Source organism: Bombina bombina, chromosome 6 (assembly GCF_027579735.1).
Source record: "Bombina bombina isolate aBomBom1 chromosome 6, aBomBom1.pri, whole genome shotgun sequence".
In the NCBI taxonomy this organism is placed as follows: domain Eukaryota; kingdom Metazoa; phylum Chordata; class Amphibia; order Anura; family Bombinatoridae; genus Bombina; species Bombina bombina.
This window is the reverse complement of record NC_069504.1, coordinates 12,433,074-12,458,582: the sequence shown is the minus strand read 5'-3', so window position 1 is coordinate 12,458,582 and position 25,509 is coordinate 12,433,074. Positions and strand designations below refer to the sequence as shown.

Here is a 25,509-nt window from a genome sequence, read left to right as displayed (position 1 = left end):
CTCAGGCCTTTTAAATAAGAGGGTCCCGGAGCCTCAACCGAAACAACAGCATGAAAGAAGACATATGTCATCCTTTTGAATAATAGATTACAGGAAAGGCATTGATTTTAGAATCACAGAGATAATTTATATGACCCGGGAAATAGAAAAAATCATTGATTAGACACCCAGTACACTTATTTATTCTCAGGCCTTTTTAATAAGAGGGTCCCGGAGCCTCAACCGAAACAACAGCATGAAAGAGGAGATATGTCATCCTTTTGAATAATAGATTACAGGAAAGGCATTGATTTTAGAATCCCAGAGATCATTTATATGACCCGGGAAATAGAAAAAAACATTGATTAGACACCCAGTACACTCATTTATTCTTAGGCCTTTTTAATAAGAGGGTCCCGGAGCCTCAACCGAAACAACAGCATGAAAGAGGAGATATGTCATCCTTTTGAATAATAGATTACAGGAAAGGCATTGATTTTAGAATCCCAGAGATCATTTATATGACCCAGGAAATAGAAAAAACATTGATTAGACACCCGTTACACTTATTTATCCTCAGGCCTTTTTAATAAGAGGGTCCCGGAGCCTCAACCGAAACAACAGCATGAAAGAGGACATATGTCATCCTTTTGAATAATAGATTACAGGAAAGGCATTGATTTTAGAATCCCAGAGATCATTTATATGACCCAGGAAATAGAAAAAAACATTGATTAGACACCCGTTACACTTATTTATCCTCAGGCTTTTTTAATAAGAGGGTCCCGGAGCCTCAACCGAAACAACAGCATGAAAGAGGAGATATGTCATCCTTTTGAATAATAGATTACAGGAAAGGCATTGATTTTAGAATCCCAGAGATCATTTATATGACCCGGGAAATAGAAAAAAACATTGATTAGACACCCAGTACACTCATTTATTCTTAGGCCTTTTTAATAAGAGGGTCCCGGAGCCTCAACCGAAACAACAGCATGAAAGAGGAGATATGTCATCCTTTTGAATAATAGATTACAGAGAAGGCATTGATTTTAGAATCCCAGAGATCATTTATATGACCCAGGAAATAGAAAAAAACATTGATTAGACACCCGTTACACTTATTTATCCTCAGGCCTTTTTAATAAGAGGGTCCCGGAGCCTCAACCGAAACAACAGCATGAAAGAGGACATATGTCATCCTTTTGAATAATAGATTACAGGAAAGGCATTGATTTTAGAATCACAGAGATCATTTATATGACCCGGGAAATAGAAAAAATCATTGATTAGATACCCAGTACACTTATTCATTCTCAGGCCTTTTTAATAAGAGGGTCCCGGAGCCTCAACCGAAACAACAGCATGAAAGAGGACATATGTCATCCTTTTGAATAATAGATTACAGGAAAGGCATTGATTTTAGAATCCCAGAGCTCATTTATATGACCCGGGAAATAGAAAAAACATTGATTAGACACCCAGTACACTTATTTATTCTTAGGCTTTTTTAATAAGAGGGTCAAGGAGCCTCAACCGAAACAACAGCATGAAAGAGGAGATATGTCATCCTTTTGAATAATAGATTACAGGAAAGGCATTGATTTTAGAATCCCAGAGATCATTTATATGACCCGGGAAATAGAAAAAAACATTGATTAGACACCCAGTACACTTATTTATTCTTAGGCCTTTTTAATAAGAGGGTCCCGGAGCCTCAACCGAAACAACAGCATGAAAGAGGAGATATGTCATCCTTTTGAATAATAGATTACAGGAAAGGCATTGATTTTAGAATCCCAGAGATCATTTATATGACCCAGGAAATAGAAAAAAACATTGATTAGACACCCGTTACACTTATTTATCCTCAGGCTTTTTTAATAAGAGGGTCCCGGAGCCTCAACCGAAACAACAGCATGAAAGAGGAGATATGTCATCCTTTTGAATAATAGATTACAGGAAAGGCATTGATTTTAGAATCCCAGAGATCATTTATATGACCCGGGAAATAGAAAAAAACATTGATTAGACACCCAGTACACTCATTTATTCTTAGGCCTTTTTAATAAGAGGGTCCCGGAGCCTCAACCGAAACAACAGCATGAAAGAGGAGATATGTCATCCTTTTGAATAATAGATTACAGGAAAGGCATTGATTTTAGAATCCCAGAGATCATTTATATGACCCAGGAAATAGAAAAAACATTGATTAGACACCCGTTACACTTATTTATCCTCAGGCCTTTTAAATAAGAGGGTCCCGGAGCCTCAACCGAAACAACAGCATGAAAGAAGACATATGTCATCCTTTTGAATAATAGATTACAGGAAAGGCATTGATTTTAGAATCACAGAGATAATTTATATGACCCGGGAAATAGAAAAAATCATTGATTAGACACCCAGTACACTTATTTATTCTCAGGCCTTTTTAATAAGAGGGTCCCGGAGCCTCAACCGAAACAACAGCATGAAAGAGGAGATATGTCATCCTTTTGAATAATAGATTACAGGAAAGGCATTGATTTTAGAATCCCAGAGATCATTTATATGACCCGGGAAATAGAAAAAAACATTGATTAGACACCCAGTACACTCATTTATTCTTAGGCCTTTTTAATAAGAGGGTCCCGGAGCCTCAACCGAAACAACAGCATGAAAGAGGAGATATGTCATCCTTTTGAATAATAGATTACAGAAAAGGCATTGATTTTAGAATCCCAGAGATCATTTATATGACCCAGGAAATAGAAAAAACATTGATTAGACACCCGTTACACTTATTTATCCTCAGGCCTTTTTAATAAGAGGGTCCCGGAGCCTCAACCGAAACAACAGCATGAAAGAGGACATATGTCATCCTTTTGAATAATAGATTACAGGAAAGGCATTGATTTTAGAATCACAGAGATCATTTATATGACCCGGGAAATAGAAAAAACATTGATTAGACACCCAGTACACTTATTTATTCTTAGGCTTTTTTAATAAGAGGGTCAAGGAGCCTCAACCGAAACAACAGCATGAAAGAGGAGATATGTCATCCTTTTGAATAATAGATTACAGGAAAGGCATTGATTTTAGAATCCCAGAGATGATTTATATGACCCGGGAAATAGAAAAAAACATTGATTAGACACCCAGCACACTCATTTATTCTTAGGCCTTTTTAATAAGAGGGTCCCGGAGCCTCAACCGAAACAACAGCATGAAAGAGGAGATATGTCATCCTTTTGAATAATAGATTACAGGAAAGGCATTGATTTTAGAATCCCAGAGATCATTTATATGACCCGGGAAATAGAAAAAAACATTGATTAGACACCCAGTACACTCATTTATTCTTAGACCTTTTTAATAAGAGGGTCCCGGAGCCTCAACCGAAACAACAGCATGAAAGAGGAGATATGTCATCCTTTTGAATAATAGATTACAGGAAAGGCATTGATTTTAGAATCCCAGAGATCATTTATATGACCCGGGAAATAGAAAAAAACATTGATTAGACACCCAGTACACTTATTTATCCTCAGGCCTTTTTAATAAGAGGGTCCTGGAACCTCAACCGAAACAACAGCATGAAAGAGGAGATATGTCATCCTTTTGAACAATAGATTACATTTAAGGCATTGATTTGAGAAACCCAGAGATAATATGTTGCAACCGGGAAATCTAAAAAAAACTGGATTAGACACACAGTACACTTATTTATCCTTAGGCCTTATTAGCAGAGGCTCCAGGACCCTCAACAAAACCAGCAGCAGGAAAGAGGACATATGGCATCCTTTATAAAAATAGATTTCTGGAAAGGCATTGATTTTAGAAACACAGAGATCATTAGTTGCAACCGTGAAATCTAAAAAAAATTAGATTATACACCCAGTACACTTCTTTATCCTTAGGCCTTTTTAGCAGAGGCTCCAGGACCGTCCACAAAACCAGCAGCATGAAAGAGGACATATGGATCTGGCAGAGGAAATGTAGTGGGGGGAGGGGTTCCAAAGACGAAGGAAAACGAGGAACTGGAATGTGAGGGTATGGGCCGGGTCTGGAAGTTCAGCAGGAGAGCTTGAGGCGGGAGTTGCTGTTAGTGCTGCCGACAAAACCTATGACAGATAAGGCAGGCAGAAAAAAGGGAGGAGGTTAGGACACTAAAAAAAAAAATATATCATTGAGACAGAGTACTACAACAAATCGCAAGGACTGGAGGGACTGTTTAGTAACCTGAATGTTACGTCTATGCAGCACTCTTCAGGTTGGAGTAGCCTGACATCGGAACCACTTGCTTTGGATTGAAACACAGAAATCTTGCTTGGATGGTGGACTAAAAGGACACAGTTTCTTTGTATAGACTGGAACAAAAAAGGGAAATTGGAGGAATAGGATTTTTACCCTAGTTTCGCAGCTTTGCTGCCCTTTTATACACAGATGAATGAAGACCCCATTCGGAAAGGCAGCAGGTCAGAGAGCCAGAGGTGATGCAGCACATGCAGGTGTGTCTGCCAGTATGATGAAAAAAAGGACTTCTCACAAGAAGCATCGAAATAATGTTGGTCCAAGCAAACCAATTTCCCAGCCCCAGAGGAATATTGTAGGTTGCAGAATACAGCATGGTTGGAAAGAAGGTAGTGGCCCAATAACACAATGGAAAGGAACTGAATTGAATCAAGTGCCAGTCAACCCATCCCTTTATCTTATTAAATATGATGGATTTGATTGTGTCTATGGACTAGAACTCCACAAGGACGAGCGAGTGTCTGCTCTTGAAGTTCTTCCAGATAGAGTTGCTTCATCTCGAATTAGTGATGCTCACTTGGCAGACACAATGATTGGTAAAGCTGTTGAACACATGTTTGAAACAGAAGATGGTTCTAAGGATGAGTGTAGAGGAATGGTCTTAGCAAGAGCTCCCATAATGAACACATGGTTTTATATAACCTACGAGAAGGACCCAGTTTTATATATGTATCAGCTATTAGATGACTACGAAGAAGGAGATCTCCGCATCATTCCAGACTCTAATGATTCCCCTCCAGCAGAAAGAGAACCAGGAGAAGTTGTGGACAGCCTTGTAGGAAAGCAAGTGGAGTATGCCAAAGAAGATGGCTCAAAAAGGACTGGCATGGTAATACACCAAGTGGAAGCCAAACCCTCTGTTTATTGCTTAAAATTTGATGACGATTTCCATTTTTATGTCTACGATTTGGTGAAGACATCATAGATGTAATATTTTACTTATTGCCAAACAGGTGGATTTATTAAATGTAAAATATGTAGACAAACCTGTCCACTTCTGTCCAATTATGTGACGCTTCCGATTCCAGGCAAGCCCGCAACCCATTAAAGGAAGTAATGCAGTTTTGTTGCTAAGAACAAAAAAAAAATTTCCACATCAAAAGGAAACAAACCACGTTCTGTGAATTACAACTCATTTTTCATAATGGAATTTATCCTTTAGAAGGAAACTGATCTAGTAGTGGTGAATTCAAACAAAAGAAGCATGGATGCAAGAGACAAACTGGGCGAATTCTGTAAATTTTCAAAGTGGGGGGAAAAAAAGGTTATAAAAATGTAATTGTTGTATTTCTTAAGCACTCATTCCTCATCAATACAAGTCCAGTTTGGTATATCTAACTACTTTAACATAGTTATCCGTATGTATTTCAAGTAAAAGTATTTTTCCCAGTGTTACTTATGTCTTATAATGTGGGGATTGTGGTGCTGCAGTTCAGTTATCCAGCTGCCCAGTGATGTAGGGTCTTTTTTTTTCTTTGGTCCCTCTTGTTACAACTTTCTGATTCATAATATTTTGTTACTTTTTGTACCTGTTTTGTCAGCAATCTTGTTATAGTACAACAATTGACAACTTATTTCCATTTTTTTTTATCCCATCCCAGTAAAAACGATTATTCAGCCAAAAAAAAAAGAGGACATATGGCATCCTTTTGAAAATTAGATTACAGGAAAGGCATTGATTTTAGAAACACAGAGATCATTAGTTGCAACCGTGAGATCTAAAAAAACATAGATTATACACCCAGTACACTTCTTTATCCTTAGGCCTTTTTATCAGAGGCTCCCGGAGCCTCAACCGAAACAACAGCATGAAAGAGGACATATGGCATCCTTGTGACTAATAGATTACAGGAAAGGCATTGATTTTATAAATCCTGGGATAATTTGTTGCAACCGTGAAATCTAAAAAAAGATTGATTAGACAACCAGTACACATATTTATCCTTAGGTCTTTTTTTAGCAGAGGCTCCAGGACCCTCCACAAAACCAGCAGCAGGAAAGAGGACATATGTCATCCTTTTGAAAATTAGATTACAGGAAAGGCATTGATTTTAGAAACACAGAGATCATTAGTTGCAACCGTGAAATCTAAGAAAACATAGATTATACACCCAGTACACTTCTTTATCCTTAGGCCTTTTTAGCAGAGGCTCCAGGACCCTCCACAAAACCAGCAGCATGAAAGAGGACATATGGCATCCTTTTGAAAATTAGATTACATGAAAGGCATTGATTTTAGAAACACAGAGATCATTAGTTGCAACCGTGAAATCTAAAAAAACATAGATTATACACCCAGTACACTTCTTTATCCTTAGGCCTTTTTAGAAGAGGCTCCGGGAGCCTCAACAGAAACAACAGCATGAAAGAGGACATATGGCATCCTTGTGACTAATAGATTACAGGAAAGGCATTGATTTTAGAAACCCTGGGATAATTTGTTGCAATCGTGAAATCTAAAAAAAGATTGATTAGACACCCAGTACACTTATTTATCCTTAGGCCTTTTTTTAGCAGAGGCTACAGGACCCTCCACAAAACCAGCAGCAGGAAAGAGGACATATGGCATCCTTTTGAAAATTAGATTACAGGAAAGGCATTGATTTTAGAAACCCGGAGATAATTTGTTGCAACCGGGAATTTGAATCAAACAAATGATTCGATGGACACCCAGTACACTTCTTTATCCTTCGGCCTTTTTATAAGAGGGTCCAGGACCCTCAAAAAAAAGACCAGCAGGAAAGAGGACGTATGGCAGCCTTTTGAACAATAGAGTACAGGTACAGCATTGATTTTACAAACCCAGAGATAATTTTTGGCAAATGTGAAATAGAAAAAAAAATTGAGTGGACACCCAGTACACCTCTTTCTCCTTAGTCCTTTTTATAAGAGGGTCCAGGACCCTCAAACAAAATACCAGCAGGAAAGAGAACATATGGCATCCTTTTGAACAATAGAGTACTGGTACGGCATTGATTTTAGAAACCCACAGATAATTTTTTTGAAAAGTGAAATAGCCCCAAAAACCATGCTTGGACTCCCACTCCAGGTCGTTCTCCCTCAGCTTTTTTATAAGAGGGTCCAGCACCCTCAACAGAAACTACTGCAGGAAACACCACCACATATGCCATCCTTTTGCACAAGCGAGTACAGGTATGGCATCCATTTTAGAAACCCAGAGATAATTGAGAGGAACCAGGAACATTTTTCTAAAAATTTGATGGGCCACCCATTACAGGTCGTTCTCCTTCAGCCTTTTTATACCATGGGCCACGACCCGCAACAGCCACAACAGCATGAAACACCACATATGCCACCCTTTTGCACAATAGAGTACAGGTATGGCATAGATGGAACACGGAGATAATTTAGAGCAACCAAGAGATGGATAAAGATGCTTGGTCGGTCCTCCTCCTTCAAATTTGTGGCATTTTGCGTTCAATTTAATGGTCCACCAGATATGAGTGGTTTGCTAATGCTAAGTTGTACAATTCGTAACAGTTTAATCACTATTGTTATGTGCCTTATTTTTTTTATTTGAGTTTTGTACCCACAGAGCTGCAGTAGAGGCCAGAAAAATTAGGAATGTACAAATGACTGAAAAAATTGGGTATTGTTGTAGCAACTGCTGTAGCAGCGGCCAGAAAAATTGATGTTTGTAAAAAATTTATCAAGTGCCCTAAAAGCTTGTGGCTTGAACACTAGTTGTTGGCGGATAAGTCAAGCAAGTCCTCCGGCTTTATAACCAAAAAAAAAGGCCAGCCTGTGTACCAGTTGTAGCCCAAGCCAGCTCATCTCATCATCAGGCCTTTTTTATTCAAATGTATCGCCCAATGTCAGTCCCTTCAGGATCCAGCCCTCATTCATTTTTATAAAAGTGAGATAGTCAAGGCTTTTTTGACCTAGGCGACTTCTCTTTTCAGTGACAAAACCTCCTGCTGCACTGAAAGTCCTTTCGGACAGGAAACTTGAAGCGGGGCAGGCCAGAAGTTCCATTGCAAATTGGGATAGCTCAGGCCACAAGTCCAGCCTGCACACCCAGTAGTCAAGGGGTCCATCGCTCCTGAGAGTGTCGAGATCCGCAGTTAAAGCTAGGTAGTCTGCTACCTGTCGGTTGAGTCTTTCTCTAAGGCTGGATCCCGAAAGGCTCTGATGGTGCATGGGAGTTAAAAAGGTACGCATGCCCTCCATCAACAAGACGTCAGGAAAGCGTCCAGTCCTTGCCGCCGTGGTCGTGGGAGGAGGAGGATTAATTTCATCTCTTCCCCTGTTACATTCCCGTGGTGCTGTGACATCACCCTTATACGCTGTGTAAAGCATAGTTTTTAATTTATTATGAAAATGCTCCATCCTTTCCGACTTGCGGGAATTTGGTAACATTTCAGGCACTTTATGCTTATACCGGGGGTCGAGGAGCGTGGACACCCAGTACAGGTCGTTCTCCTTCAGCTTTTTTATACGAGGGTCCCTCAACAGGCACGACAGCATGAAAGAACCCATTTTGAACAAGGTTGGATGCCGAGCTAATCATGTCCCGTTCCTCCTCTTCACTGATCTCACTGATGGTATCTTCTTCCCCCCAGCCACGTACAACACCACGGGTACCAGAGAGGTGACAACAACAAGCACCCTGGGATGCCTGTTGTGCTTGGTCTTCCTCCTCCTCCTCCTCAAAGCCACATTCCTCCTCTGACTCCTCTTCCTCACAATCCTCTTCCTGCGTTGCCGCAGGTCCAGCAAGCGATGCTGATTCGGCTGTTTGTGGGGGTGATGGACACCACAACTCTCCCGCTTCCTCTTCACGCTCATCTACTGCCTGATCCAGCACTCTTCGCAGGGCACGCTCCAGGAAGAAAACAAATGGTATGATGTCACTGATGGTGCCTTCGGTGTGACTGACAAGGTTTGTCACCTCCTCAAAAGGACGCATGAGCCTACAGGCATTGCTCATGAGCGTCCAGTAATTTGGAAAAAATATCCCCAGCTCCCCAGAGGCTGGCCTAGCACCCCGGTCATACAAATACTCATTAACAGCTTTTTCTTGTTGGAGCAGGTGGTCAAACATTAGGAGTGTTGAGTATCTGCACTGATTATACCTAAGATTGAAGAATTAAATGTACGATTGGATACCATCATGGGGGAAATAAGAGCCCAAAATGAGAGAATAAATTATTTGGAACAAAGGATCTCAGACTTTGAGGAAAGTCAAAATGTACTGAGTGCAATGCTGGAAGCTGTACTCTCACAAAATAAAATTCTTACAAACAAAATGGAAGATACTGAAAATAGAGCAAGGTGTAATAACCTGCGAATAATTGGGTTGCCTGAAACGGTGAAATCTCAGGATCTAAAGAAGTTTGTGGAGGAAACTCTCCCAAACCTTATGGACATTCAACAACAAAAGTCATTGTTTACTGTGGAAAGAGTGCATAGATTAGGCAGAGAGCAAGAGGGGATGGATCAAGGCATAAAGAAATCGCGCCCAGTGATTGCCAAGTTTCTTAATTATCAAGGTAAGAATGAACTTATCCAAGCATTTAGAAAGCAACAACCCCTACAATTCAATGGAGCTAGGATCCTGATATTCCAGGACTTTTCAGCAGAGACTTCACTTAAAAGGAGAAAATTCTCCCCTATCTGCTCCCAACTAGTGCAAGAAAAGATATTTTTCTCTTTACTTTATCCTGCTAAACTTAGAATTAAGTCTGGGCCAAATTCTTATGTGTTTGAAACCCCTGAAGCCGCACAATTGTTCTTAGAGAATGAATCAAAACAATGAGTTTAGATTAATGGGAGTCCTTGATTTGTTGATTTATAAATATATATATATATATATTTATTTTTTTTCTCCTTCTCTCTCTCTCTTTTTAAGGAGAAACAATTTTTTTTTCTCCTTCTCTCTCCCTCTTTTTAAGGAGAAACAATTTTTTTTTTTCCCTCTCTCTCCCTCTTTTTAAGGAGAAACAATTTTTTTTTTCTCCTCTCTCCCTCTTTTTAAGGAGAAACAATTTTTTTTTTTCTCACGAAGATTTATACATTTTAGAAATTGAAGAATGTATCACAAGTGTATTGAATAAGAATATTCATGTATGGTTTTAGTTTTGTAAATTCGATTCAAAAAGGTCTTTCTTAAGATTTAAATATCACTTATTGCTTTTTTTTTTTTTTTTTTTCTTTGTCTCATGGAATGTTTATATGTGTTTGTTATTTAATTATTGGGCTTATTATAAATAGGAGAATGCACTGTTTTGAGATATGTGTATACTTAGACTTAAATGTATAGTAGAAATATTTGGATAAATAATAGGTTTTTTTTTTTTTGTTTTTTTTCTTTCCCCTTTTCCTCTTCTCCACCTCTTCTCCACCCCCTTAAGGGTGGGGGAGGGGAGGAAGAAAGGAGAAAGTGTTTAGGACTATTTCTATATTTTTATATTTAAAGATTTTTATATGTATGAAGATATATATATTTTAGAAATTGAAGTACGCATCATAGGTTTAATAGATAAGATAATTGATATATTGTTCCACCTTTGGGAAGTTGAATCAAAAAGGTTCCTTATTGACAGAAATGGGCTAAGGTTTAAACACAATTTTTTTTATATATATATGTTTCTCTTTTATATGCACGAAGGTATTTATATTTTAGGAATTGAAATATACACTACAGGATTACTAGAGGATATTATAGATACACTGCTCCATTTTTGTGAACCTGAATCATAAAGTGTCATTTTTTGTGATAGAAATGGTTCAAGGTTTAAATATCACTTTTTTGTTTATATCACTATTCATTGGGTTTATTTTCAGTGGGAGAAAGTCCTTTTTCTTTAATAGATGTGTATATGTGGTCCTTATTGTTTACTAGAAATGCTTTGATAAATAAAGGGTATATAATTTTTTTTTTTTTTTCTTCTCTTTTTCTTTTCTTCTTTCTCCCTCTCTCCCCTCCCGCTGCCCTTTCATCCCCGGGCATTTTCGATACATATTTTTGTGTTTCCCGATCTGGGCTACTCACTATTTCTATATTTACGGATAAGGCCTGCTTTGAGCCCATCTTCAAAAATAGTTAGAAGATAAAGTTGATTTCTTGGAATGTGGGAGGAATTCACTCCCCCATTAAAAGGAAAGCGGTGATAAACTTCCTAAGCAAAAAGGCTCTTGATATTATTTGTCTTCAGGAGACTCATCTCTCCGATGTTGAACACAATAAACTTAAGATACGCAGGTTTACACAATCTTTTTTTGCTTCATATAGGAAAGCAGCTAGAGGGGTTATGATCCTGATTCACAAAAATCTTGGACAGGAAATCATTAAGGTAGTGAAAGATAGAGAGGCCAGGTATATAATGGTTAGAATGAAGATTCAAAAGCAGATTTTCTTAATGGTTAACCTGTATGGTCCCAATAGCTCAGATGTAGTATTTTGGACCCAGCTGCTTAAGAATATCTTGAAGTTTGCAAAAGATAACATAATTATAACAGGGGACTTTAACATCACCCCAAACTCGATTCTTGATAGAATCAGATTGGGTTTAAGCAGGAAAAAAGGGAACTATATAGGGTCCCATCTTAAATATGAAAAAAAAATCTTTAGCTTACTTTCCCAATCACTCAACCTTATAGATATCTGGAGGAATATGAATCCCAACTCTCGGGAGTTTACATGTCATTCTAAGTCTCATAATACCATGTCTAGACTAGATCTATACCTAGTATCAGAAGTTTTGGTTCCTAAAATTTCTAAATGTGAAATTCTGGAAATTACTCTTTCTGACCATGCTCCTGTAGTACTACAAATTCAAGTTAAGAAACCATACAAAATTAATTCTTTTTTCTTTCCAGTTTATTTAGCTAACTCAGACAAATTCAAGTCCTTTTTGGTTAGTGCCTGGGAAGATTATTGCTCTTTTAATGCTCACTGTAGAGGAAATACTCTTATTTTCTGGGAAACGGCTAAAGTACACTTAAAAGCAGAGATAATATCGTACATGGCCAGATTAAAAAAGAAACAAGCCGCTAAACATCAGGATCTATCAAATAAGCTTAAAGAGGCTTACGCTAGTTATACACAGAATCCAACTACAGTAAATAGAGAAACTTATTTCTCTAATAAAAAGGAAAGGGACAATTTTCTATTAGAACAAGCCCAAGAATCAATACAAATCAAAGCAGCCAAATTTAAAAGATATGGTAATAAAGCAGGCAAGTTTTTAGCTTCTATTTTTAAAACACAAACTCAAAGAAAACCCATTGTGGCTATCAAAAAGGATAATTGCATCACCTCCGATCAGGAGCAAATGGCTTTGTTATTTCGTAATTTTTTCACAGACCTCTATGCATCACAGCAACCTCAAGTAGAGGAGATTGACCGATTTTTAGACTCTTTAGAAGTGCCATTGGTATCAGGACCAGATTTGGAAGCTCTGGATAATCCTATAAGCGATCAGGAGATAGTAAGGGTTATTAAATCATTAGCTAGAGGAAAGTCACCAGGCCCAGACAACCTGCCCCTGGAGTTTTATATAATACTGTTAGAAAAAATTACTCCAGTCTTAAGAGACTTATATAAAGGGTACTTTGAAGAAAATATTAAGGTTTTCGGAAGATTTCAAGAGGGCAAATATTGTACTAATCATCCTTCTTTTTTTTTTTTCTTTTTGTTTTGTTGTTGTTGCTAATTGGACTCTCTTGATGTTTGAATATATTTATGTATACCAATTTGTATGATAATGGATACCCAGGCTGGCTCGATGGGTATAACTGACTCCCCCTCCCCTTTTCCCTTTGGGATATATAATATATATGTAAAATTTTGATATATTTACTCGGATACATGTGAGTATCCTATTTTGAACTGTATGTATTGTTGATCTATTTTCATTATTAAAATAAAAAAAATAAAAAACAAAAAAAACAAACAGCTTTTTCTTGTTGGAGCAGGCGGCCAAACATTAGGAGTGTTGAATTCCACCGTGTCGGGCTTTCGCAAATCAAGCGCCTCACTGGCAGGTTGTTTCGACGCTGGATATCGGACAAGTGCGCCATGGCCGTGTAGGAAATGTAGGAACGCCTGAAATGGCCACACACCTTCCTGGCCTGCTTCAGGACGTCCTGTAAGCCTGGGTACTTATGGACAAATCGTTGTACAATTAGATTACACACATGTGCCATGCACGGCACATGTGTCAACTTGCCCAATTTCAATGCCGCCACCAAATTACTTCCATTGTCAGAAACAACCTTGCCAATCTCCAGTTGGTGCGGAGTCAGCCACTGATCCACCTGTGCGTTCAGGGCAGTCAGGAGTGCTGGTGCGGTGTGACTCTCCGCTTTCAGGCAAGTCAACCCCAAGACGGCGTGACACTGCCGTACCCGGGATGTAGCATAGTACCTGGGGAGCTGGGGGGTGCCATAGATGTGGAGCAAGACGCAGAAGTTGAAGAGGACTCAGACGAGGAAGAGGTTATGGAAGAGGATGGAGTAGGAGGAGTAGAGGAAGTAGCAGCAGGCCTGCCTGCAAGTCGTGGCAGTGTCACCAACTCTTCTGCAGAGCCACGCATTCCATGCTTGTCAGAAGTCAGCAGGTTTACCCAATGCGCAGTGTAGGTGATATACCTGCCCTGACCATGCTTTGCAGACCAGCTATCCGTGGTCATATGGACCCTTGTCCCAACGCTGTGTGCCAGACATGCCATAACTTCCTTTCTCACAACAGAGTACAGGTTTGGGATTGCCTTTTGTGAAAAGAAATTTCTGCCAGGTACCTTCCACTGCGGTGTCCCAATAGATACAAATTTTTTGAAAGCATCAGACTCCACCAGCTTGTATGGTAAAAGCTGGCGGGCTAAGAGTTCAGACAAGCCAGCTGTCAGACGCCGGGCAAGGGGGTGACTTTGAGAAATTGGCTTCTTACGCTCAAACATGTCCTTGACAGACACCTGACTGTGGGCAGATGACCAGGAACTGCTACGTAAGAGAGACTGAGTGGAGGATGGTTGAGAGGGGGCAAGGAGGACAGCACTGGTTGACGTGGCTGAAGATGATGGAGCAGGAGGAGGAGGGCGGCTTTCACTTTGTGTGCTGCTTCTACTCATGTGTTCTTCCCATCAGCCTTTGTGATGGGAGACCATGTGCCTTTGCAAAGCAGTTGTACCTAGGTGGCTGTTGGACTTCCCACGACTCAGTTTCTTTTGGCACAGGTTGCAAATGGCATCGCTGTTGTCAGAGGCAGACACACAAAAAAAATGCCACACTGCTGAGCTCTGCAATTACGGCATTCTGGTGGTGGCAACAGCATGCGTTGATGGGCATCGGCGTGCTGTCTGGCTGACCCCTGATGATGATACATGCTGTCTGACTGTGCCACTAGCTCCTTGAGACGACCTCCCCGTGCTTCCAAATCGTCTCCTCCTCCTCTCTGTCTCCCCATCTGAACTTTCCCCCTCTTCTTCTTCTCTTCTAGCAGGCACCCACGTGACATCCACCGACACATCATCATCAACCGCTTCACTTGTATCTGAAACATCAAGAAAGGAAGCAGCAGCGGGTACAACATCATCATCATCATCACACCGTACCTCCATGTCGGTAATGCTGCCTGACTGAGACTGATCACTATTATCTACATCCTCTGTCAATGATGGTTGCGCATCACTCATTTCTTCCAAATGATGTGTCAATAACTCCTGTGACAGATCAAGTGAAGCGGCTGTGGTGCTAGTGTTGGTGGTGGCGACAGGCGGGGGAGTGGCACTGGTCACTTGAGACCTGGCCAAAGCACAGCTGGACTTAGATGGTGCGTCAAGGTTAGGAGGACTAGCAGCGGAAGCTGAAGAAGATTGGGTGTCCTGTGTTAGCCATTCAACTAGGTCCTCCTCAGAACTTTTTGCATCCCCCCTGGCACCCGGCATCTGAACAATGTGCATATTTGTAGGGTCTAAAGGAATCACAGCACCACGGCCACGACCACGGAACCTGCGGGGTGGCCTGCCTCTGCCTGTCATTTTTTTTTTAAATGGACACTAACAATACTATTACACCAATTGAGTGGTGGCACTGTGAAAGTGGTCACAGTATACGCTGTGAGACTGACAACAACAAAAAAGACAGATGTTTTAAAAATCACAAATTGTTCATTTTTTAAAATATTACAAGTACTGTGGCAACAAATATGATTGTTTGGCACTAGTTGGCAAATGGGCCTGTCTGGCACACACGCTGGGAGAAAGGAAACTGCAATTCAATGGCACTAGGAGACTGAAGAATCACAGTCAAAACAGTTATGATTAACAAAAATTCCAATCCTGTTACAATAAATATGAGTGGTGGCACTAATTGGCTAGTTGGGACTGGCACACAGGCAGGCAGGCAGGCAGGAGGAAAATGCAATTCAAGGGCACTAGTAGACTGCAGATTGACAGTCAAAATAGTGATGATTGACAAATTTTGCAATACTGTTAAAAGAAATATGATTGCTGGCACTAATTGGATAGTTGGGCCTGGCACACTGGCTGGCAGGCAGTAGAAAAGTGCAATTCAATGGCACGAGCAAACTGAGGATTAAGATCAACAATCAAAAAAATGTTAATTTTAATTAGTAACTATACTGTGACAAAAAATTATGATTGGTGTAAATAGTTGGCAAGATGGCCTGGCACAAAAGGCTGGCAGGCAGGAGGTAAATGCAATTCAAGGACACTAGGAGACTGATTACTGACAGTCAAAACAGTAATGATTGACAATTTTTGCAATACTGTTAAAAGAAATATGATTGCTGGCAATAATTGGCTAGGTGGGCCGGGCACACAGCAGGCTGCAAGGCAGAAGGAAAGTGCAATTCACTGGCACCAGCAAACTGAAGATTCACAACAACTATTAACAAAAATTTTAATTTTTAATTACTAAGAATACTGTCACAACAAATATGATTGGTGTAAATATTTTTCAAGTAGGCCTGGCACACAGGCTTGGAAGGCAGTAGAAAAGTGCAATTCTAGGGCACGAGCAAACTGAGGATTAAGATCAACAATCAAAATTTTTTAATTTTAATTAGTAACTATACTGTCTGTGACAACAATTATGATTGGTGTAAATAGTTGGCTAGACGGCCTGGCACAAAAGGCTGGCAGTGGCAGGCAGGAGGTAAATGCAATTCAATGGCACGAGGAGACTGAATATTTGCAGTCCAAAAAATTATGATTTTTATTTTTTTATATACTGTTACAAGAATTGTGATTGGTGCCACTAATTGGCTAGTTGGGCCTGGCACACAGGCTGGCAGATATGAGTCGTGGATGGTAGGTAGGGCAGAAATTTAACACAGTATGCTGTGTAAGTGACAAAAACACAGGCCTGATAGAAAATTAAGTTAGATTACACTAGCAAAATATTTAAAAATTTTAGATTTTAATATTAAAATTATGTTAAGAAGTGCAATGCACATATGAGTGGTCGCACTGGCTGGCTGCTACGTAGGGCAGCAATTAACAACAGTATGCTGTGTAAGTCAGATAGACAGTTAGACACAGGCCTGATAGAAAATACAATTAGATTACACTAGCATAATGATTTAAAGACTTTTTTTTGGGAATTTAAAGAAAAAGGTTAAGCACATACATATGAGTCGTGGCTGATAGCCTTGGAAGGGCAGCTATTAAAAACAGTAGGCTCTGTAAGTCGGATACACACACGCCTGATAGAAAATACTATTAGATTACACTAGAAAAATGATTGAAATTATTTTTTGGGGGGGGGAATTAAAAAAAGGTTAAACACATATGAGTCGTGGCTCATAGACTAGGGAGGGCAGCAAGTATACACAGTAGGCTCTGTATGTCAGCAAAACACACAGGCCGGATAGAAAAATATATTAGATTACACTAGCAAACAAATTTAAACTTTTTTTCTCTTGTTAAGTGTATTCAGTCCACGGTTCATCCATTACTTATGGAATATATTCTCTTCCCAACAGGAAATTGCAAGAGGATCACCCAAGCAGAGCTGCTACATAGCTCCTCCCCTCACATGTCATATTCAGTCATTCTCTTGCAACTTAATAGATAGGACGTTGTGAGAGGTCTGTGGTGTTTTTATACTTAGTTTATTCTTCAATCAAAAGTTTGTTATTTTAAAATGACACCGGAGTGTATTCTCAGGCAGTATTTGGAAGAAGAATCTGCCTGCGTTTTCTATGATCTTAGCGGCAGTAACTAAGATCCACTGGCTGTTCTCGCATATTCTGAGGAGTGAGGTAACTTTCAGAAAGGGAATAGCGTGCAGGGAACCCTGCAAACAAGGTATGTGCAGTAAATTATTTTTCTAAGGAATGGAATTGACTAAGAAAATACTGCTGATACCGATGTAATGTAAGTAAAAGCCTTTAATACAGTGAGAGCGACTGTTAGCAGGCTGGTTTAAATATATACAGTAAAGTAATTTTCTAAGGAATGGAATTTGACTGAGAAAATGCTATTAATACTGAAGTGATGTTATAAGCCTTAAATGCAGTAGGAAGACTGGTATCAGGCTTATCAATAGAGATACATGCTCCTTAAAAAAGGGATGTTTAAAACGATTTTGCTGGCATGTTTAATCGTTTTGTGAGGTACATTGGTGATAAAACTTGTTGGGGCATAACATTTTTCCACATGGCTGACAATATTTCTGCATAGAAACAGTTAACTGAAACTCCCAATATTGTAATATTGAGTAGGAGGGGCCTATTTTAGCGCTCTTTTGACGCAGTAAAAATTCAGGCTCTGTCTTCCTGCTTCCTTTTGCTTGACCCGGGTCGTCTCCAGACAGCTTAAGGGACTTCAAAAGTCATTTTGAGGGAGGTAATCAGTCACAGCAGACCTGTGACAGTGGTTTTTTGACTGTATTAAAAAAGTTTTTTTGATTATAAAAACCGTTTGGGTTTTAGGTGGTTAATCATCCATTTGCAAGTGGGTGCAATGCTCTGCTAACTTAATACATTTACTGTGAAAATTTGTTTGCTATAACTGATTTGGTTCATTGTTATTTCAACTGTGACAGTTTTTCTGTGCTTCTTAAAGGCGCAGTAACGTTTTTCTTTATTACTTGTAAAATTATTTACAGTGTTTTCCAAGTCTGCTAGTCTTATTGCTAGTCTGTTTAAACATGTCTGACACAGATGAATCTGTTTGTTCACTATGTTTAAAGGCCACTGTGGAGCCCCACAGAAACTTGTGTACTAAATGTATTGATTTCACTTTAAAAAATAAAGGTCAGTCTTTATCTATAAAGGAATTATCACCAGACAACGAGGGGGAAGTTATGCCGACTAACTCTCCTCACGTGTCAGTACCTTCGCCTCCCGCTCAGGAGGCGCGTGATATTGTGGCGCCAAGTGCATCAGGGACGGCCATACAAATCACCTTACAAGACATGGCTAATGTTATGAATAATACCCTGACAGAAGTATTATCTAAATTGCCAGAATTAAGAAGCAAGCGCGATTGCTCTGGGGTAAGAGTAGGGCGCGCTGGTGCTACAAGAGCCATGTCCGATACTGCGTCACAGTTTGCAGAACATGAGGACGGAGAGCTTCATTCTGTAGGTGACGGATCTGATCCAGGGAAACCGGATTCAGAGATCTCTAATTTTAAATTTAAACTTGAGAACCTCCGTGTATTGCTAGGGGAGGTTTTAGCGGCTCTGAATGACTGTAACACAGTTGCGATTCCAGAGAAATTATGTAGGCTGGATAGATACTATGCAGTACCGGTGTGTACCGACGTTTTTCCTATACCTAAAAGGCTTACAGAAATTATTAGCAAGGAGTGGGATAGACCTGGTGTGCCCTTTTCCCCACCTCCTATATTTAGAAAAATGTTTCCAATAGACGCCACTACACGGGACTTATGGCAGACGGTCCCTAAGGTGGAGGGAGCAGTTTCTACTCTAGCTAAGCGTACCACTATCCCGGTGGAAGATAGTTGTGCTTTCTCGGATCCAATGGATAAAAAATTGGAAGGTTACCTTAAGAAAATGTTTGTTCAACAAGGTTTTATCTTACAGCCCCTTGCATGCATTGCGCCTGTCACTGCTGCTGCGGCATTTTGGTTTGAGTCTCTAGAAGAGGCCATTCACTCAGCTCCATTGGATGAAATTATGGACAAGCTTAAAGCACTTAAGCTAGCTAATGCATTTGTTTCTGATGCCATTGTACATCTAACTAAACTAACGGCTAAGAATTCCGGTTTTGCCATTCAAGCAGAGCGTTATGGCTTAAATCCTGGTCAGCTGATGTGACTTCTAAATCTAAATTACTTAATATTCCTTTCAAGGGGCAAACCTTATTCGGGCCTGGCTTGAAAGAAATTATCGCTGACATTACGGGAGGTAAGGGTCATACCCTTCCTCAGGACAAGGCCAAATCAAAGGCCAAACAGTCTAATTTTCATGCCTTTCGAAACTTCAAGGCAGGAGCAACGTCAACTTCCTCCGCCCCAAAACAGGAAGGAACCGTTGCTCGTTACAGACAGGCCTGGAAAACGAACCAGTCCTGGAACAAGGGCAAGCAGGCCAGAAAACCTGCTTCTACCCCTAAGACAGCATGAAGGGATGGCCCCCTATCCGGAAACGGATCTAGTGGGGGGCATACTTTCTCTCTTCGCCAGGCGTGGGCAAGAGATGTCCAGGATCCCTGGGCGTTGGAGATCATATCTCAGGGATATCTTCTGGACTTCAAGGCTTCTCCTCCTCTGGGGAGATTTCATCTTTCAAGGTTATCAGAAAACCAAATAAAGAAAGAGGCATTCCTATGTTGCGTACAAGACCTCCTAGTAATGGGAGTGATCCACCCAGTTCCGCGGACGGAACAAGGACAGGGATTTTATTCAAATCTGTTCGTGGTTCCCAAGAAAGAGGGTACCTTCAGGCCAATTTTGGATCTAAAGATTTTAAACAAATTCCTAAGAGTTCCATCATTCAAAATGGAAACTATTCGGACTATCCTACCCATGATCCAAGAGGGTCAGTACATGACCACGGTGGATTTAAAGGATGCCTACCTTCACATACCGATTCACAAAGATCATCATCGGTTCCTAAGATTTGCCTTCCTAGACAGGCATTACCAGTTTGTAGCTCTCCCCTTCGGGTTGGCTACGGCCCCAAGAATCTTTACAAAGGTGCTGGGCTCTCTTCTGGTGGTTCTAAGACCGCGAGGCATAGCGGTGGCCCCGTATCTAGACGACATCCTGATACAGGCGACAAGCTTGCAAATTGCCATGTCTCATACAGAGATAGTTCTGGCATTTCTAAGGTCTCATGGGTGGAAGGTGAACGTGGAAAAGAGTTCTCTATCACCACTCACAAGAGTCTCCTTCCTAGGGACTCTGATAGATTCTGTAAAAATGAAAATTTACCTGACAGAGGCCAGGTTATCAAAACTCTTAAATGCTTGCCGGGTCCTTCATTCCATTCCATGCCCGTCAGTGGCTCAGTGCATGGAAGTAATCGGCTTAATGGTAGCGGCAATGGACATAGTGCCATTTGCGTGCCTGCATCTCAGATCGTTGCAATTGTGCATGCTAAGTCAGTGGAATGGGGATTACTCAGATTTGTCCCCTCTACTAAATCTGGATCAAGAAACCAGAGATTCTCTTCTCTGGTGGTTATCTCGGGTCCATCTGTCCAGGGGCATGACCTTTCGCAGGCCAGATTGGACGATTGTAACAACAGATGCCAGCCTCCTAGGCTGGGGCGCAGTCTGGAGTTCCCTGAAGGCTCAGGGATCCTGGACTCAGGAGGAGAAGCTCCTCCCAATAAATATTATGGAGCTAAGGGCAATATTCAACGCTCTTCTAGCTTGGCCTCAGCTAGCAACACTGAGGTTCATCAGATTTCAGTCGGACAACATCACGACTGTGGCTTATATCAACCATCAAGGGGGAACCAGGAGCTCCCTAGCGATGTTGGAAGTCTCAAAGATAATTCGCTGGGCAGAGTCTCATTCTTGCCACTTGTCAGCGATCCACATCCCAGGAGTGGAGAACTGGGAGGCGGACTTTCTAAATCGTCAGACTTTTCATCCGGGGGAGTGGGAACTCCATCCGGAGGTATTTGCTCAACTGGTCCATCGTTGGGGCAAACCAGATCTGGATCTCATGGCGTCTCGCCAGAACGCCTAACTTCCTCTTTACGGTTCCAGGTCCAGGGACCCGGGAGCGAAGCTGATAGATGCTCTAGCAGCTCCTTGGTTTTTCAACATGGCTTATGTGTTTCCACTGTTTCCTCTGCTCCCTCGACTGATTGCCAAGATCAAACAGGAGAGAGCAGGACCTGTTATGCAGACCTAGTGGTCATGTCGTCCTGTCCTCCATGGACTCTACCTCTGAGGAAAGACCTTCTAATACAAGGTCCCTTCAATCATCCAAATCTAATTTCTCTGAGGCTGACTGCGTGGAGATTGAACGCTTGATCCTATCAAAGCGTGGCTTCTCCGAGTCAGTTATTGATATTTTGAAACAGGCACGAAAGCCTGTTACCAGAAAAATCTACCATAAGATATGGCGTAAATACCTGTATTGGTGCGAATCCAAGAGTTACTCATGGAGTAAGGTTAGGATTCCGAGGATATTGTCTTTTCTCCAAGAGGGCTTGGAAAAAGGCTTATCAGCTAGTTCTTTAAAGGGACAGATTTCTGCTCTGTCTATTCTTTTGCACAAGCGTCTGGCAGAAGTTCCAGATGTCCAGGCCTTTTGTCAAGCTTTAGCTAGGATTAAGCCTGTATTTAAAGCTGTTGCTCCTCCGTGGAGCTTAAACTTGGTTCTTAAAGTTCTTCAAGGAGTTCCGTTTGAACCCCTTCATTCCGTTGATATTAAACTTTTATCTTGGAAAGTTCTATTTTTGATGGCTATTTCCTCGGCTCGAAGAGTCTCGGAGTTGTCTGCCTTACATTGTGATTCTCCTTATCTGATTTTCCATTCAGACAAGGTAGTTCTGCGTACTAAACCTGAGTTTTTACCTAAGGTAGTCTCTAACAGGAATATCAATCAGGAGATTGTTGTTCCGTCATTATGTCCTAATCCTTCTTCAAAGAAGGAACGACTTTTGCATAATCTGGAAGTAGTCCGTGCCCTGAAATTCTATTTACAGGCAACTAAAGATTTTCGTCAAACTTCTTCCCTGTTTGTCGTTTACTCTGGACAGAGGACAGGTCAAAAAGCATCGGCAACCTCTCTCTCCTTTTGGCTTCGTAGCATAATACTTTTAGCCTATGAGACTGCTGGACAGCAGCCCCCTGAAAGAATTACAGCTCATTCCACTAGAGCTGTGGCTTCCACCTGGGCCTTTAAGAATGAGGCCTCTGTTGAACAGATTTGCAAGGCTGCGACTTGGTCTTCGCTTCACACTTTTTCAAAATTTTACAAATTTGACACTTTTGCTTCTTCGGAGGCTGTTTTTGGGAGAAAGGTTCTACAGGCAGTGGTTCCTTCCGTTTAAGTTCCTGCCTTGTCCCTCCCATCATCCGTGTACTTAGCTTTGGTATTGGTATCCCATAAGTAATGGATGTCCCGTGGACTGAATACACTTAACAAGAGAAAACATAATTTATGCTTACCTGATAAATTTATTTCTCTTGTAGTGTATTCAGTCGACGGCCCGCCCTGTCTTTTTAAGGCAGATTTAAATTTCAATTAATACTTCAGTCACCACTGCACCCTATGGTTCCTCCTTTCTCGTCTTGTTTTGGTCGAATGACTGAATATGACATGTGAGGGGAGGAGCTATGTAGCAGCTCTGCTTGGGTGATCCTCTTGCAATTTCCTGTTGGGAAGAGAATATATTCCATAAGTAATGGATGTCCCGTGGACTGAATACACTACAAGAGAAATAAATTTATCAGTTAAGCATAAATTATGTTTTTTTTAATATTAAAATTAAGGTGAAGAAGAATAGATATGAGTGCTGGGTGGCTGCCTGGCACAGACCAATTAACCAAAAGACTGAAAAAAAATGAGGTATATTAATACTGAGTGAGCCTGACAGACACAGGCATGATAGTAAATGTAATTAGATTACACTAGCAAAATATTTTTTTTTTTAATTTAAAATAATGTTATAAACGGATATTAACGCTGGTGGCTGCTGGCTGGCACAGAGCAGTGAACCAGAGTATATGCTGTGTGACACTGGCCTGATGAAAATGAAAAAAATTACACTAGCAAAATAATTATATTTTTTGGTTAGTTAAATTTAAACTAATGTTGTTAGGGAGATATCAGTGGTGGCAGTAATCACAGCATATGCTGTGAGCCTTAAACACACAGGCTGAAAGCCAGGCAAATGCTAATAAAAAAAAAACGAAAAAGGGCTTTTTGGGGTGCTGTGCTTGCAGCAGAGATGAGTGGAGTCCTTCTGGACTGTAAATACACTAGCCTAGCTATGTTTTTCCTATTAATGTCAGGAGCAAAAACACAACACGTCCTCTCATTAAGAAAGCAAGGTCGTTATGAGTCTAAAATGGCGGATTCCGAGTAGCTGGGAGGGTCTGTGAGGGAGTGTCTGATGTTGATTGGCTCTAATGTGTCAGGCGGCTGTGACATAAAGGGTCAAAGTTTCCACAATGATGACACATAGGGGCGGATCGAACATCGCCATGTGTTCGCCCACAAACGCAAACACGAACAAGCTATGTTCGCTGTGAACCGTTCGCGGGCGAACAGTTCGGGACATCACTAGTTACTGTATAACTCACATTGTATGTGTGTGTAGTGTGTGCAGATAGTAGGTTACTGTATAACTCACATTGTATGTGTGTGTAGTGTGTGCAGATAGTAGGTTACTGTATAACTCACATTGTGTGTGTGTGTGTGTGTAGTGTGTGCATATAATAGGTTACTGGATAACTCACATTGTGCGTGTAGTGTGTGCAGATAGTAGGTTACTGTATAACTCATATTGTGTGTGTGTGTATAGTGTGTGCAGATAGTAGGTTACTGTATTACTCACATTGTGTGTGTAGTGTGTGCAGATAATAGGTTACTGTATAACTCACAATGTGTGTGTGTGTAGTGTATGCAGATAGTAGGTTACTGTATAACTTACATTCGCCTAGATTTAGAGTTTGGCGTTCCCCGTCAAAACCAGCGTTAGGGGCTCCTAACGCTGGTTTTGGCCGCCCGCTGGTATTTAGAGTCAGTCAGGAAAGGGTCTAACGCTCACTTTGCAGCCGCGATTTTTCCATACCGCAGATCCCCCTACGCCATTTGCGTATCCTATCTTTTCAATGGGATCTTTCTAACGCCGGTATTTAGAGTCTTGGCTGAAGTGAGCGTTAGAAATCTAACGACAAAACTCCAGCCGCAGAAAAAAGTCAGTAGTTAAGAGCTTTATGGGCTAACGCCGGTTCATAAAGCTCTTAACTACTGTGCTCTAAAGTACACTAACACCCATAAACTACCTATGTACCCCTAAACCGAGGCCCCCCCACATCGCCGCCACTCTATTAAAGTTTTTTAACCCCTAATCTGCCGACCGCACACCGCCGCAACTATACGTTATCCCTATGTACCCCTATTCTGCTGCCCCTAACACCGCCGACCCCTATATTATATTTATTAACCCCTAATCTGCCGCCCCCAACGTTGCCGCCACCTACCTACACTTATTAACCCCTAATCTGCCGACCGGACCTCACCTCTACTATAATAAAGTTATTAACCCCTAATCTGCCTCACTCCCGCCTCAATAACCCTATAATAAATAGTATTAACCCCTAATCTGCCCTCCCTAACATCGCCGACACCTAACTTCAAGTATTAACCCCTAATGTGCCGACCGGACCCCACCGCTACTCTAATAAATGTATTAACCCCTAAAGCTAAGTCTAACCCTAACACTAACACCCCCCTAAGTTAAATATAATTTTTATCTAACTAAATAAATTAACTCTTATTAATAAATTATTCCTATTTAAAGCTAAATACTTACCTGTAAAATAAACCCTAATATAGCTACAATATAAATTATAATTATATTGTAGCTATTTTAGGATTTATATTTATTTTACAGGTAACTTTGTATTTATTTTAACCAGGTACAATAGCTATTAAATAATTAATAACTATTTAATAGCTACCTAGTTAAAATAATTACAAAATTACCTGTAAAATAAATCCTAACCTAAGTTACAATTAAACCTAACACTACACTATCAATAAATTAATTAAATTAAATAACTTTATTATAGTAGCGGTGAGG

The 25,509-nt window shown here is 40.6% G+C and overlaps 1 protein-coding gene across 1 annotated transcript; it reads left to right on the top strand.

The window, feature by feature from the left end:
* The first annotated feature begins 4,228 nt into the window (after positions 1–4,228).
* LOC128664948 (spindlin-Z-like) lies at positions 4,229–5,203 on the top strand. Its single transcript, XM_053719739.1, has one exon. The coding sequence runs from the start codon at positions 4,415–4,417 to the stop codon at positions 5,201–5,203; it is 789 nt and encodes a 262-aa protein (XP_053575714.1). The 5' UTR covers positions 4,229–4,414.
* Positions 5,204–25,509: the final 20,306 nt, after the last annotated feature.

Coding starts and splice junctions, on each gene's coding strand:
- LOC128664948 (XM_053719739.1), top strand. CDS start 4,415: ATGAAGACCCCATTCGGAAAGGCAGCAGGTCAGAGAGCCAGAGGTGAT.